Source organism: Zingiber officinale, chromosome 6B, assembly GCF_018446385.1.
Source record: "Zingiber officinale cultivar Zhangliang chromosome 6B, Zo_v1.1, whole genome shotgun sequence".
Classification (NCBI taxonomy): Eukaryota; Viridiplantae; Streptophyta; class Magnoliopsida; order Zingiberales; family Zingiberaceae; genus Zingiber; species Zingiber officinale.
Genome location: NC_055996.1, coordinates 116664898 through 116677385, shown reverse-complemented (window position 1 = coordinate 116677385; position 12488 = coordinate 116664898). Strand labels below are relative to the sequence as shown.

The 12488-nt window shown below is 35.0% G+C and overlaps 1 protein-coding gene across 1 annotated transcript; it reads right to left on the bottom strand.

Moving 5' to 3' along the window:
* Positions 1 to 1284: 1284 nt before the first annotated feature.
* LOC121990573 lies at positions 1285 to 3323 on the bottom strand. Its single transcript, XM_042544683.1, has 5 exons — positions 3125 to 3323; positions 2369 to 2526; positions 1942 to 2224; positions 1716 to 1876; positions 1285 to 1625 (listed from the first exon to the last, which is right to left on the bottom strand). The coding sequence occupies exons 1-5, from the start codon at positions 3286 to 3288 to the stop codon at positions 1471 to 1473; spliced, it is 921 nt and encodes a 306-aa protein (XP_042400617.1). The 5' UTR covers positions 3289 to 3323; the 3' UTR covers positions 1285 to 1470.
* Positions 3324 to 12488: the final 9165 nt, after the last annotated feature.

Below are 12488 nucleotides of genomic sequence, written 5' to 3'. Positions count from 1 at the left end.
CTAATGTGAGGGATAGAGATACTACTTGTATATATCGGATTGAATTAACCTAAAAACAAAAACATGCCTTGTCAAAGTCTTCCTAAGTACACGATGATGTTTTGGCACAAAACAAAAGGTTTTGATTCAATTAAGTTAAATTTGATTATATTAAGTCATATTTAGTGGTTAATTAAATTATTTTAAAAATTGCAGAATTAAATTGTCTACAAAAATACATTATCTTCTTTGTGTCTTTCAATTATCATGTGCCCGTGACAGGTTGGGTCAGGCTAAGCCCAACACGTTATAACATAGGTCAAGTAAGTCCAAACCAAGCCCATCTAGATTGGCCCATTTTTAATCATATATTCCAATTCTATATAATTATATGCTATAATTTTGTATATCCACATATATATATTTTTAGTTTTTAAATTTATATACTCTCATAATTCCACATATAATTTCTACATTCAAAACGCTATAAAAAGTGAATGTATACAATTATATACTAGAATAGATGATGGATACATAGAATATGCGAATAATTTTTTAATAAAAACTTTAGTTGATAAACTAGAATAAAAATGAATTAACTATGCTTGCATTGACCATGTTCATACTTTCAAGTCGCTTGACCCGCTCAATCAATCTCATTCAACCAAATCACTTAATTAGGCCTTTCCACATGCTCTATTCCATTTGTTTATATATAGATAGTAACTAATTTTATGAGAATCAATATTTTAAATTATATTCACAACTTCTATAAAGATCATATCTTGATCTCGAGCGCCTTCGTATGACCGGCTGCATAATCATCTATAGATCAGAAAATTAAGTAGGTCATTGTATGAAAGGATATTTTTACCAATTTCATTGAAGATGATGAACTCAGCGATGCCCTGTAACTTATTGGAAGTTATAAAAGAGTCTTTATTTTTTTTTAAACATCAAGGAAGCTAAGTCTTGAAATCATCACAGGGACGTCCGATTCTTAATCATTTTCGTCCTATTCGAAAGGGATAAACTTTTCTATTAAAATTATCCACCGATGAAATATTTTTTTCATCCGCTTTAAACGTTTAATAAAATAAACATTAAAAAAAACTTTTCGTAGAGAAAATTTTTCCCTACCTCCAAACAAACAGAGAGGGTATCATCTTAAATGTATCTTTAAAACGGCAGCACGAATTGTATGGTCAAAAAATCAACTAGATCAGTTGGTGCAGTCATTTAATAATTGAAAGTCAACTTACGATCGGAATCTATCATCTTCGTTATGAGATCATGTGAGTGTCATTAAAGATTTAAATTTTACCTTCAAACTATTAGACTGAATAATTGCAGCGTATCCGTTGTTGCCTATGTTATTCAATAGGCTTCGACTAATTAATACCGAAGGTGGATGACAGAACACTCAGATGGGAAAGTAACAGTTGATGGACATTAAATGAACGAACAGATAAATATCTCGCTGGTTCGTGTTCAAGCAATGATGTCTACTCCAAGAACCACAATGGATGCTTCAACGATGCATGTCTCGTTGCGGAGAAATCCTCTCGATGGATCTTGTACATCGTTCCAGCTTAAGAAATCTCGCCATCCCCAATTGGCACTCTCTGACGAGAACAAATGTTTCACTACAACAATAAATAAAAAAACACAATCAGATGATTGCTCGATCAAGTTGTAGCGTAGCCATGGAGCTAGCGCAAACAAATTATCAAAACCTGAACGCTTCCAGTGCTTGGCATTATGCTGATCCAACAAGCAAAAACTAAAGTCAACATAGACTCTAGTCTTGGAGCCAAGATTAGAAGCATTGTCCATGATCAAGAACATAGCGAAGAAGTCTTTGAACGAGGCTAAGTTTGGATAGAGCGAGATACGCCTAGACATGTCGAAATTAATAATTAATATCTTATATGATCCAATTAAGAACATGTAATGAAATACCAGTTGTAGCCGCCTGCAGCAACAGTTTCAGAAAGTAGTCGGTCCTTCGATTTGGAAACATCCTTGATCACCCAAGTATAAATTCGAGCAGTTAGGTCTTTCTTTAGGGACAAGGATTCATGGATTCCTTCTTTGTCTAATTTGCATGCAAAAGCTTCCAGGACTTCAGCTCCAAAGATGCAACAATCATTGACGAGCAGTCCAGATTTTGAACTGTTGAACTTGTTTAATGCAATCTTACAACAAAATCCATCATGGGATTTGCTATGGAAATAGTCTTCGCCTACATAAATAATGAAGATATATAACATGATAAATAACTCCACCACCAACAAGTTCAGGAAAAGAAATACTAATCCTTCCTTCATGAGATATATAAACATATGTTGCAAAATAGCAAGCAACTCTGTATTAACTGTATTGTCACCTTCCTTTTGTACGTGCTCCGCATGTAGTTGATCATATATGAAGAGCTTGTAGATTGCTTTGATCACTGGGTTTTTTGAATCTGCATCATCATGTGAGAGATAAAGACCCATATATTTCTCACCATCTTCTTCTAAAACTGATTCCAATCGCAACTTCCTGCAGTTAATATAGTTCTTCTCTTAGCTATCTTTCACAAAGCATTTTCTTGTGCCAAATCTTTCAAAGATCTTAATAGCTATCTTTCATAAAGCATTTTCTTATGCTAAGTCTTTCAAAGATCTTAAATGTTAGAGTATCCAATCCACGTCAGTTTCTTTATTAATATATTTAAAATTTAAAGTAAATAACTCATTTTATTAAATTTAGACAATCATTTTTCAATACTACACACTACATCAATTATCCTAAAATTTCTATTATCTTTAATTTTTTATTATTTTCTTCACTTTCCTCTATTTTTTTATTATTATATTTATGAAATGAGTGGAAAGAGAGATTGACAAGAATGAGTGGAAGGAGAGAGAGGTAGAGGTTTTATTCCCTAAATTTAGAGAATCACTATTCATCAAATCCAAATTTAGAAATATATAGGGTAGCTAAAAATTTTTTACATTAGCTCCCCTATTCAAAATTTAGGATAAAATTTTTGGATAGAGTAGTTGATGTGGATGTTCTTATCGAAACGGATAGAGAAATTTCATTTGTATTAACTACAAAAGTTTGGTTTTCACTTGTTGAAGAACATGTGATTTACCAGCTAAAACCACAGGCTGTGAAACTCCCAGAGTAATACGTTGCAGCGCCTTGATTTGCAATGGTTGAGAAACCATCGATCATCCACCTAAATGGATTTGTTCTGTCGTCTGCCTTCTTCTCTCCACCTTCCTTTGGGTTGATAACGTATTTGGCTGAAACCATAACTTTCAATTCTTGTAAATCTTTCACTGTATTTTGTTTATGAATTGGATACCAAAGCCTTTCTTCTTATATATTCAGATAAATTCTATTATTCTTTAATTATGCCATGAATTTGCTTGTTCCACAATCAAGGTTAGGTATATTTACATCATCAGAAAAACTCATTCTTATGGCTAAAGTTAACTAATTCCTTGTCCATGTACCAAAGCATCAATAATCTTCATTCACCTCCACAATTAATGATATCAGAAAGGTGCCTAAGATTACTGTTGATTAAAGGTCTACCTTTCTCTATTAGAAGTTGCTAAAGTTGCCAAGCCCTTAAAGTGACTGTGAAAACCTACATGAAGACTTTGTGGAGGGCTCGAAAAAACTCTAGAAAAGGTGTCCCTTAATGATCGGAAACCTCCCTTTTTATAGGCATATAAGAGTCAGCAACCTCTAATGACCTTTTGTCATGTATCTTTGTTTGGTTAGCCTCGCTCTAATAGAGCAGTTGACTGTCCAAAGAGTCATTATAGTCCAATGATCATGTGCTTGTCTAGAAGGTTTTTAACTTAATTGATGATTACACAATCCTTTATAAGCATTGATGATGGAGGGTGTAAAGGTCAGGGTCACAGAGACTAATAAGGCATTATGCACCTTTAAAAATAATGTGGGTGCATAGATTTTTATAGTGTTCAGATTCATGATCTTACCGTGGGCATGTAGCAGTTAGGTGCTACTTAACTAGATATCACTTTTCAAGGGATATTATGAGCACATAAAATTTTTCAATGACAACTAACTAGAGATCCAAAGTGTCATTGTGAGATAATGCGGTGTGTGTATTACGTTATTTGCTAATACTCCATTTCACACCAAGATATTGTGAGCTTATGATGATTAAAGACTACAAACAAAAAAAACTTATACACAATACTCAAAGACTATTTTTTTTTTTTAAAAATATTATTCTTTTATAATGCTTTTAGTGAAAATTATGGTTTATATTTTATTTTATTTTATTAAAGATAACGTTTTATCAAATAACCGTTGCCTATTAGTATTTTTTTTTAAAGATAACGCACTACAAAAAAAACCTAATAGTGACGGAATTAACGATGGGCAACAACATTTCATCGCTTATAAGTTCTTTGTATTTAGCTGAGGGAAGCATTAAATCCTAATATCTGCCATTTTTATGATGGATTAATCCGTTGTTATTAGTGACAAAATAATTAATCCGCCGCTATTGGCGATAGAATAATTAATCAGTCTCTAAAATTGGAATATTAGGGTTCTCGTGCACCTGATCTCTTCTCTACACGCGATCTCTTCCCTGCTTTGGTGATCTCTTCCTCATTTCGACGATCTCTCCTTCCTCCTCCGGCTTCTCTTCCTCCAGCGTTCAGGTACTCCTCTTCTCCCTCTTCTCCTCTTGCCATAGCTTTGAGAAGTGTCACTCTGCCATGGCTGGCGCTGCTCGGCCATGGTCGACAGAGCAAGGCCATGGCCTACACTCCTCGATTGCGGCAGGCTAAGCAAGACTACAACTGGCATTGCTCAGCTACGACCAGCCAGTGCTAGGCCACAACCTTGCTCTGTCGGCCAGTGCTCGACCACGACCTTGCTCTGCCAACTGCGGCTGAGCAGTGCTAACGTATTTAAGTGACATTGCCTCCCATGATTCTTTTGTTAGTTGATTTATCATATTTAGATTATTAATAATATTTATACATGCTGATGCTTAATATTTATCCATATTGATAGTATATCATTGATGACTTGTATATTTGCGATAATTTGGGAAGACAACCTATTTGCATAGTTCGATAACTTGATAGATAACTTCGATAATCTCCCCGAGCCCATTGTTGTTTTGTTTGTTCAACTTGCCTTGATCATTTTACAAGATACTTTCATTTACGACATATACGTTAGAAGAGTATGCATAGATTCATGAGACCTAAATGATTTAAATATAATCATGCTTAGTTTGACATGATTAACCATATTGGAAATTGTATTCTTATTAGAATATATTAATGTATATTAACAAGGCTTGAATGTACAATAGGTTAGACAATGGATTTATCAGTCAAAATTTTTTTTGCTAAGGTTGAAGAGTTTATGAAGTTCGCTAAGTCTAAGCCAGAATGTTTGAATGGTATCGAGTTAAAGTGTTCATGTAATTAGCGCAGATATAGAAATATAGCTTTTTGTGATAAGGATACAGTAAAAATACATATATATATATATATATATATATATATATATATATATATATATATATAAGTATGAATTTGTTCCAAATTATTACAATTGGTAATTGGTTTTATCATGGAGAGTCGTATGTATTTAACCAAATTGGATCTTCTATTGCTTCGTCATCTTGCCCAATTGCTCCAGAGGAATCATCAAGGCCTGTGAATGCAATACAATCAATGGATTACAATGCAATGAATGCATATGATAAATCAAATATAGAGAAACACCTACACCCGAAATTTAGAAAATGTATGACATGTTGAAGTCTAGTGAAAGAGAATTATGAGAAGACATTCCTTCTGGCAATTCTCAACTATTAGCTACTGCAAGATTATTGAAAATGAAGGCAGAACTATTAGAGTGTATACTAAAAGCCTAGCTTTTGTATAAACATTTATTTATAAATAAAGAATCGCAATGGTCAAATATCTACATTTATTTGTTAAATATAAATTGTTCAATTAATTTATAAAGTAGACAACATGGTGTGTGGTGTCACACACAGAAGATCATGTTGTCGGTTCTTTATAAATTATAAACAGTTGCTCGCGACTAAGATGGAAATGAACAAACCGTTGAAGTAGTCGTAGTGTAATTAAGTATTAGTTTATCTTAACTAATAAATTACACTAATACACTCCAAGTGTATTGAGTAGGAACATTTTAGGTAAGTTCTTTTGTACTAACTTTATAAAAGAACTAGACATTAGTTATTATGGAAGTGTGTGCTTTTAATCCTAATATAATAACAAACACATATATTTAGTATTTATTTCTTTGACTTATCAATGGGTGAGATTTAACTCGATAAGTCAATAAGCCCGATAAGTTGGAAAATGATATTACTTATAGTGTGTGTTGTTGATTATAGAAGGAATCTGTGTCCTAGTTATCTAGGTTGAGAATGCTCCCAAGAGGAGCTCATATGGATTGTCATGTTAAACCCTTCAGATGGACTTAGTCCGACATGACAATGAAGTTGAGTGGTACTACTCTTGGAGCTAGATATTAATTAAGTGAGTTGTCAGTAACTTACTTAATTAGTGGACATTCGTTATCTTAAACACAGGGAGACTAACATACTCATGATAAGAAGGAGCCCATAATATAATTTGGGATTGGTGCAGTAGTGCGATAATAACTCTCTAGTGGAATGAGTTATTATCGATGAACTTGAGTTGTGTGTTCGGGACGAACGTGGGATACTCAAACTCATCGGAAGGCCAAAACCAATTTCTCCTCTAGGTCTCTGTCGTAGCCTCATTAAACCCTCAAGTTCATCCAAAGAAAGACCCATCTTGGTGTCCAAGAAGGGGGCCGGTCCATTGCTTGGTGACCAAGCAATGCCGGCCACATCTCCTCCAAAGAGGGCCGGCCCTATGCTTGGTGTCCAAGCATAGGAAGGGCCGACTACAATAATTCAAACAAGGAGGGGTGTTTTTGAATTTTTTAAAATATTCTCTTTATAGAAAACTACAAGTTTTAAAAGAGAGATTTTAAATTTAAAAACTTTCCTTATTTAAATTAGTCCGCATGTTTTAAAAGGAAGTTTAAACATTTTAAAACTTTCCTTTTTTAACCATCCTAAATTTTAAAACATGGTTTTAATTTTTAAAACTTTCCTTTTTTAACTCCTACTTTAGGAAATTGAAAGAGAACTTGTAAAATTTTATAAGAGGATTTCTTCTTGTAAAATTTTATAAAAAAATATATATATTTCCTTCCTTATAGGGGCCGGCCACCCTTGCTTGGTGCCCAAGCATGGGGCCGGCCAATATGATTAAATCATCATCCAATCAAATTAAAACTAATCTATGATTGGTGATTGATTCAATCAAGAGGAAAGAAAAGGAAAAACATGAGAAAGATTTTAATTTTTGTAAAAAGTTTTTCCTTATTTGCCTTGGGCAAGTATTATAAAAGAAGGGGAGGAGAGACTTCATGAATTAATGAATTCTTTTTCTCTCTTCTCTCTAGTCTCCTCCATAGGGTCGACCCCTAGCTCTTTATCTTGCTAGGGCCGGCCACATATATTGCTTGTGGTTCTTTTAAGTGGTCGGATACAAGAAGGAGGAGAAGGAGAAGAAGAAGAAGGAGGAGGAGGAGGCATCTAATTCTAGTCTCTTGCTTGTGCTCTCTCATGATGGCCGGATCTCTCCCCTTCCCTTTCCCTTGCTCTCTTTGATTCCTAAATTCGTGGTGGTGGCCGAATTCAAGAGGAGGAGGAAGAAGTCTTTGGGTGGTGTTCATCTTGGAGGATCGTCGCCCACACGATGTCCAAGGCGAGGCGAGGAATACGGCAGAAGATCTCGAGGTCATTAGCATACAAAGAGAAGGTATAATTAGTAATTATTTTCTGCATCATGCTAGTTATTTCTTTTGCAAGAATTCCAAACACAAGAGGCATTAGATCTAGTTTTTCAAATTTATTTTTCGAGTTTGTGTTTTCTTTGTTTTTCAAATTTGTGATTCGATTGTTCTTTTTGGTTAACCTAGAGTTATTTAAGGAAATTAAATATTAGATTTCCTTAAAAGGCTTTGTCTAGGCGGTGGTGGTTGCTCCCATATCCAAGAAGGTCATGTGCCTCGCCATGCAGTCTTGGAAGCCAATTTTGGAAATTAATATTTAATGGAATTAATAACATAGGTGGATTTGAATCAATAGTGTTAAGTTCTGCTTGCGATTCAAATCTAAACTATTAAGAACAGATAAGTTAAATTTGGAATCAATGATGTTAAGTTCCGTCTGCGATTCCTAATTTAACTTCTAAAGAGCACAATAGGTTATTTAAGGAAAGGTTCGACACTTGTACAAAATTTTTGTGCAGTGGAACCGGTACGATTTTCCTAGGACTAACCAACAATTGGTATCAGAGCTAGGGTTTGCCTCTGTGTGTTTATAATTTAAATAGGTTATGCACATGTCATACATAATTTAGGCAGGATAATAGTAGGATGTGTTAACTTTTTGGTTGCAGACTCCAACTATTATGGCTTATAGATGTTGTGTGTGATTGGACCCTTGGACATGTCAAGGGCATTATTATGTGTGTGCATGATTGTATATATCAAATACAGCAGGAGCTGTATTATTTTTAGAATTTTATTTTTATTCGATCTAGAATACATGTACATTCCTTTCTGGAATATAGGATCGATATTTGTAAAATTTTATTTTTGTCGCGGATCGGATGCTTTCGAGGCGTGGTACTTTTGAAGCACCAGAGGCGCAACGAATAAGAAGCAAGATGGATGCGACGATTCGACCCGATGGCGGTGGCTAAAGATGGCAGCAGCTAGGGTTGGAGCACACGGAGGACAGTGATGGAAAATGTCATAATAGTTGGAAAAATAATTTCCATATTTATTATTTTTATTTACTGTGATGTGTATGTATGCATGTGATGTATGCTAGGATAGTTTAAAATTCCTCACTTTAAATAACTAAGTGGGAGAGGGATTTATTTTAATAAATTCCACGGTCTCCATTACTGGTTTGTAAGTGATGTAAACAAACTTGCGCGTTGGCTCTGAGTGCCTTCCTCCATATCGGATGAGTTTGTTTGCAGATCACTAGATCAAACTTCCATTTAGGATGACTATAGGAAATTAATTAAGAGCGTGTGATCTTCCCCATCGGAAGGGGCATAATCTTATTAATGGACTTAGTGTCAAGTAATGGTATACACTTAGGCACGTCTAATAATATCCTCCCCATCGGAGTCACTGCTATTATTTGTGTTACCAAAGGAAAACCAACTATTAATTTGACAAAAAGATAAGTTGACAAGATAATAAAATTAAAATCCCCTCTTACAAATATCGAGTTTTTGTATACGTCCACACTATCGTGGCATACAAAATTCACAGTGTATGAGATAATTTTATTTGTCAGGATGACAAGAAAATAAAATTAATGGGAAAAACTCCTCTTACAAATGTTTGGTTTTGTATACGTCCACACTATCGTGGCATACAAAATTCACGGTGTTTGAGGTAATTTTATTTGTCATAAAGATTTATTGACAAAATAATTAATGGGAAAAACCCTCCTCTTACAAATGTTCGAATTTGTATACGTCCACACTATCGTGGCATGCAAAATTCCCAGTGTTTGAGGTGTTGGAGAATTTAAATAATATTATTTGAGGAATCAATGTTATTTTAAATTCAAAGTTTTGACCAAAATATTTGATCAAAGATAGACCAACTATTAATTTTATTCGTCATGAAGTTAGGATGACGAAATAATAAAATTAATGGACAAAATCTTTTTTGAATTTGTATACGTCCACACTATCGTGACATAAAAATTTCACGAGGATTTTAAAGAGTTGGTCTTGCCCAAATATTTTTGTGATTCTTAGGATTTCAAATGTTAGTCAATCCCCTAGTTGTTATACTATAGAAAAGACTTAGTAGTCCCAATTATATGCGAGAAATATAGGTGTATTTAATTTATTAGTTGTTGAAACATGTTTAGTGGTGTTATCTACCAGTACCTGGAGTGTAGATACAGGTGTCACTAATCATATTTGTAATTCATTGTAGGGTTCAATGAAACCCGACAGCTATATGAAAAGGAAAACACCGTCTACATGGGCACTACTACAAAAGTAGCAGCTGTTGCAGTGGGAGATGTTTATCCTCTGATAGGAATAAAATATGGATTTTCAGAAATTGTCTTTACGTACTAAGTTTAGAAAGAACCTGATTTCGATTTCTAAAAAGGAATAGATATTCTGTCTATTTTGATAACAAACTTGTTATTAAGAAAAATAGGGAAGTTATCTGTTCTGGTACATTGGTTGATAATTTATAATCCAATAACTCCCATGATGCAATAAATGGAAATTAATAACACATTTTCTAGCTTTAATAAGAGAAAGTAACCTTCGAAAATGAACCAATCATATTTTTGGCATCTAAGGCTAGGTTATATTAACTTGAGTAGGATTCAAAGGATAATAACCAATAAACTCTTGGGTTCATTGATAGTGGAAATCTTTCCAACCTGCGAGTCTTACTTGGAAGGAAAAATAACCAAGAAGCTTTTGAGTCTAAGGGGTATGGAGCCAAAGATATGTTGGAATTGGTTCATTCTGATTTGTGTAGACCTTTGACTATCCAGGCAAGAGGTTGTTTCGAATATTTCGTCTCTTTTATAGACGACTATTCGAGATAAGGATACATTTACTTGACGCGCCACAAGTCTAAGTACTTTGATTAGTTCAAAGAGTACTAGGCTGATGTGGAGTAACGTCAAAGTAAAAGTATCAAGACACTACGGTGAAATCGTAGTAACGAGTACCTTTTAGGAGAGTTTAGGAGTCACTTATCAGAAGTCGGGATTTAATCCCAACTAACTGCACCTGGTACACCCCAACAGAATGGTGTAGTAGAAAGAAGGTATAAGGTTCTTATGGAATAATTAGATTGATGATAAGTTATTCAGAAAATTATCAAATTCGTTTTAAGGATATACACTGGAAACGGAAGTGAACATAGTAACTTCTAAGTCAGAACTCTCTACTCCCACAGAATTACAGAATGGGCGTAAGCCTAATCTGAAGCATATTTGGATTTGGGTGGTCTAGCACGTGAGAGACATTGATAAGTTGGACATGAGTTCACTTGTTTGTGAGTTATCCTAGAAAAATGAAAAGAGGTTTATAGTCCTTGAAATAGGAAGGTCATTGTTGGCACCAATGCCCGATTTTAGAAAAGGACTATACTATGAACCACAAGCCCATGAGTAAAAATTGTTCTTAAGGAAATTAAAGGACACGTCTAACCTATTACCAACTGTACAAGATGAAATATCACAAGAAATTGCAACACTTATCACAAATGATACATAATTGCAGAAAGTGTCTCGTCGTAGTGGGAGGGTTGTTAGGCAACCTAAAAGATTCATGTTTTGGGAGAGTCTTTGGACTCGATCCCTGGTGGACATGAACCTGATCTCCGGACATATGACGAAGCACTCCAAGATAAAGATACAACAACTTTGCAAAGAATACAGAATTATAATATATGTATTCTAATAGAGTCTGGGAGCTTATAAAATCACCAAATGGTGTAAAAGTCATTGGGTTAAAATAAGTCTACAATAGGAAAAGAGGGATAGACAGGAAGGTAGAAACTTTCAAAGCAAGGCTTGTTGATAAAGGAAACTTTTTTACTGGTAGCCATGCTTAAGTCTATCCAGATTCTTTTATCTATGAGATTTAGCAAGTGGATGTCATGTAACGCCCAAAAATTCTCAAAACTATTTTAGAAATATTCTATAATTATTCTGAAATTTTTAGATATTTTTCGGAATTTTTAGAGTAGCGGAAGTAGCAAAAATAATTAGAAAAGCAAAATAGCTTAAGCGGGAATCAAACCCGGGACCTCTCGGGTCCGCTAAACCTTTAGACCGCTTAAGTAACCAGTTGAACCCAGCAGGGCCGTGCTGAAAGGAAAGGGAGACAATTAAATTTATATTAGAGTTGAGCGAATTAATACCCACTTAATATAAATAGGGAATGAAGTGAGGAGTTTTATTTTTAACGTGACTTATCTCCTTCCTCACCCTAGTTTCCGCCGACCCCTTCCTCCCCTCTTCCTCTCACGGCGCACCAAGCCCTAAGGGTTCTAGGAGCACCTCCCGGCAACATCAAGGGCACGAGGACGCTCCCCTCCGTGAGAGGAACACATAGACGTGAGAACATCATCGAAGAGGTCTCTCCTCCGGAAAACCTAGTGATTAGAATCGTAAGAAATTACGAACAGGAGGTAAGAAACCCCTCACCTGCAGTATAAGTAGCTTTCGTTTGATTGCATGCCTTTAGTTTAGCTATATGCAGATTTTTCGGCACCCAAGGTGTGTTTAAACCCTCCTCGCAGATTAGGGATCTAGTTGAGCACCTCTAGATGGGCCAGACACGTTGTTCTCCTTCAGT

Excerpts from the sequence above, each read along its gene's own strand:
- LOC121990573 (XM_042544683.1), bottom strand. The coding sequence starts at position 3,288 with ATGGTTTCAGCCAAATACGTTATCAACCCAAAGGAAGGTGGAGAGAAG. Across the intron at positions 2,527-3,124 it reads ACAGCCTGTGGTTTTAGCTG|GAAGTTGCGATTGGAATCAG; the intron begins GTAAATCACATG and ends TATTAACTGCAG. Across the intron at positions 1,877-1,941 it reads GCTGCAGGCGGCTACAACTG|GCGTATCTCGCTCTATCCAA; the intron begins GTATTTCATTAC and ends CGACATGTCTAG.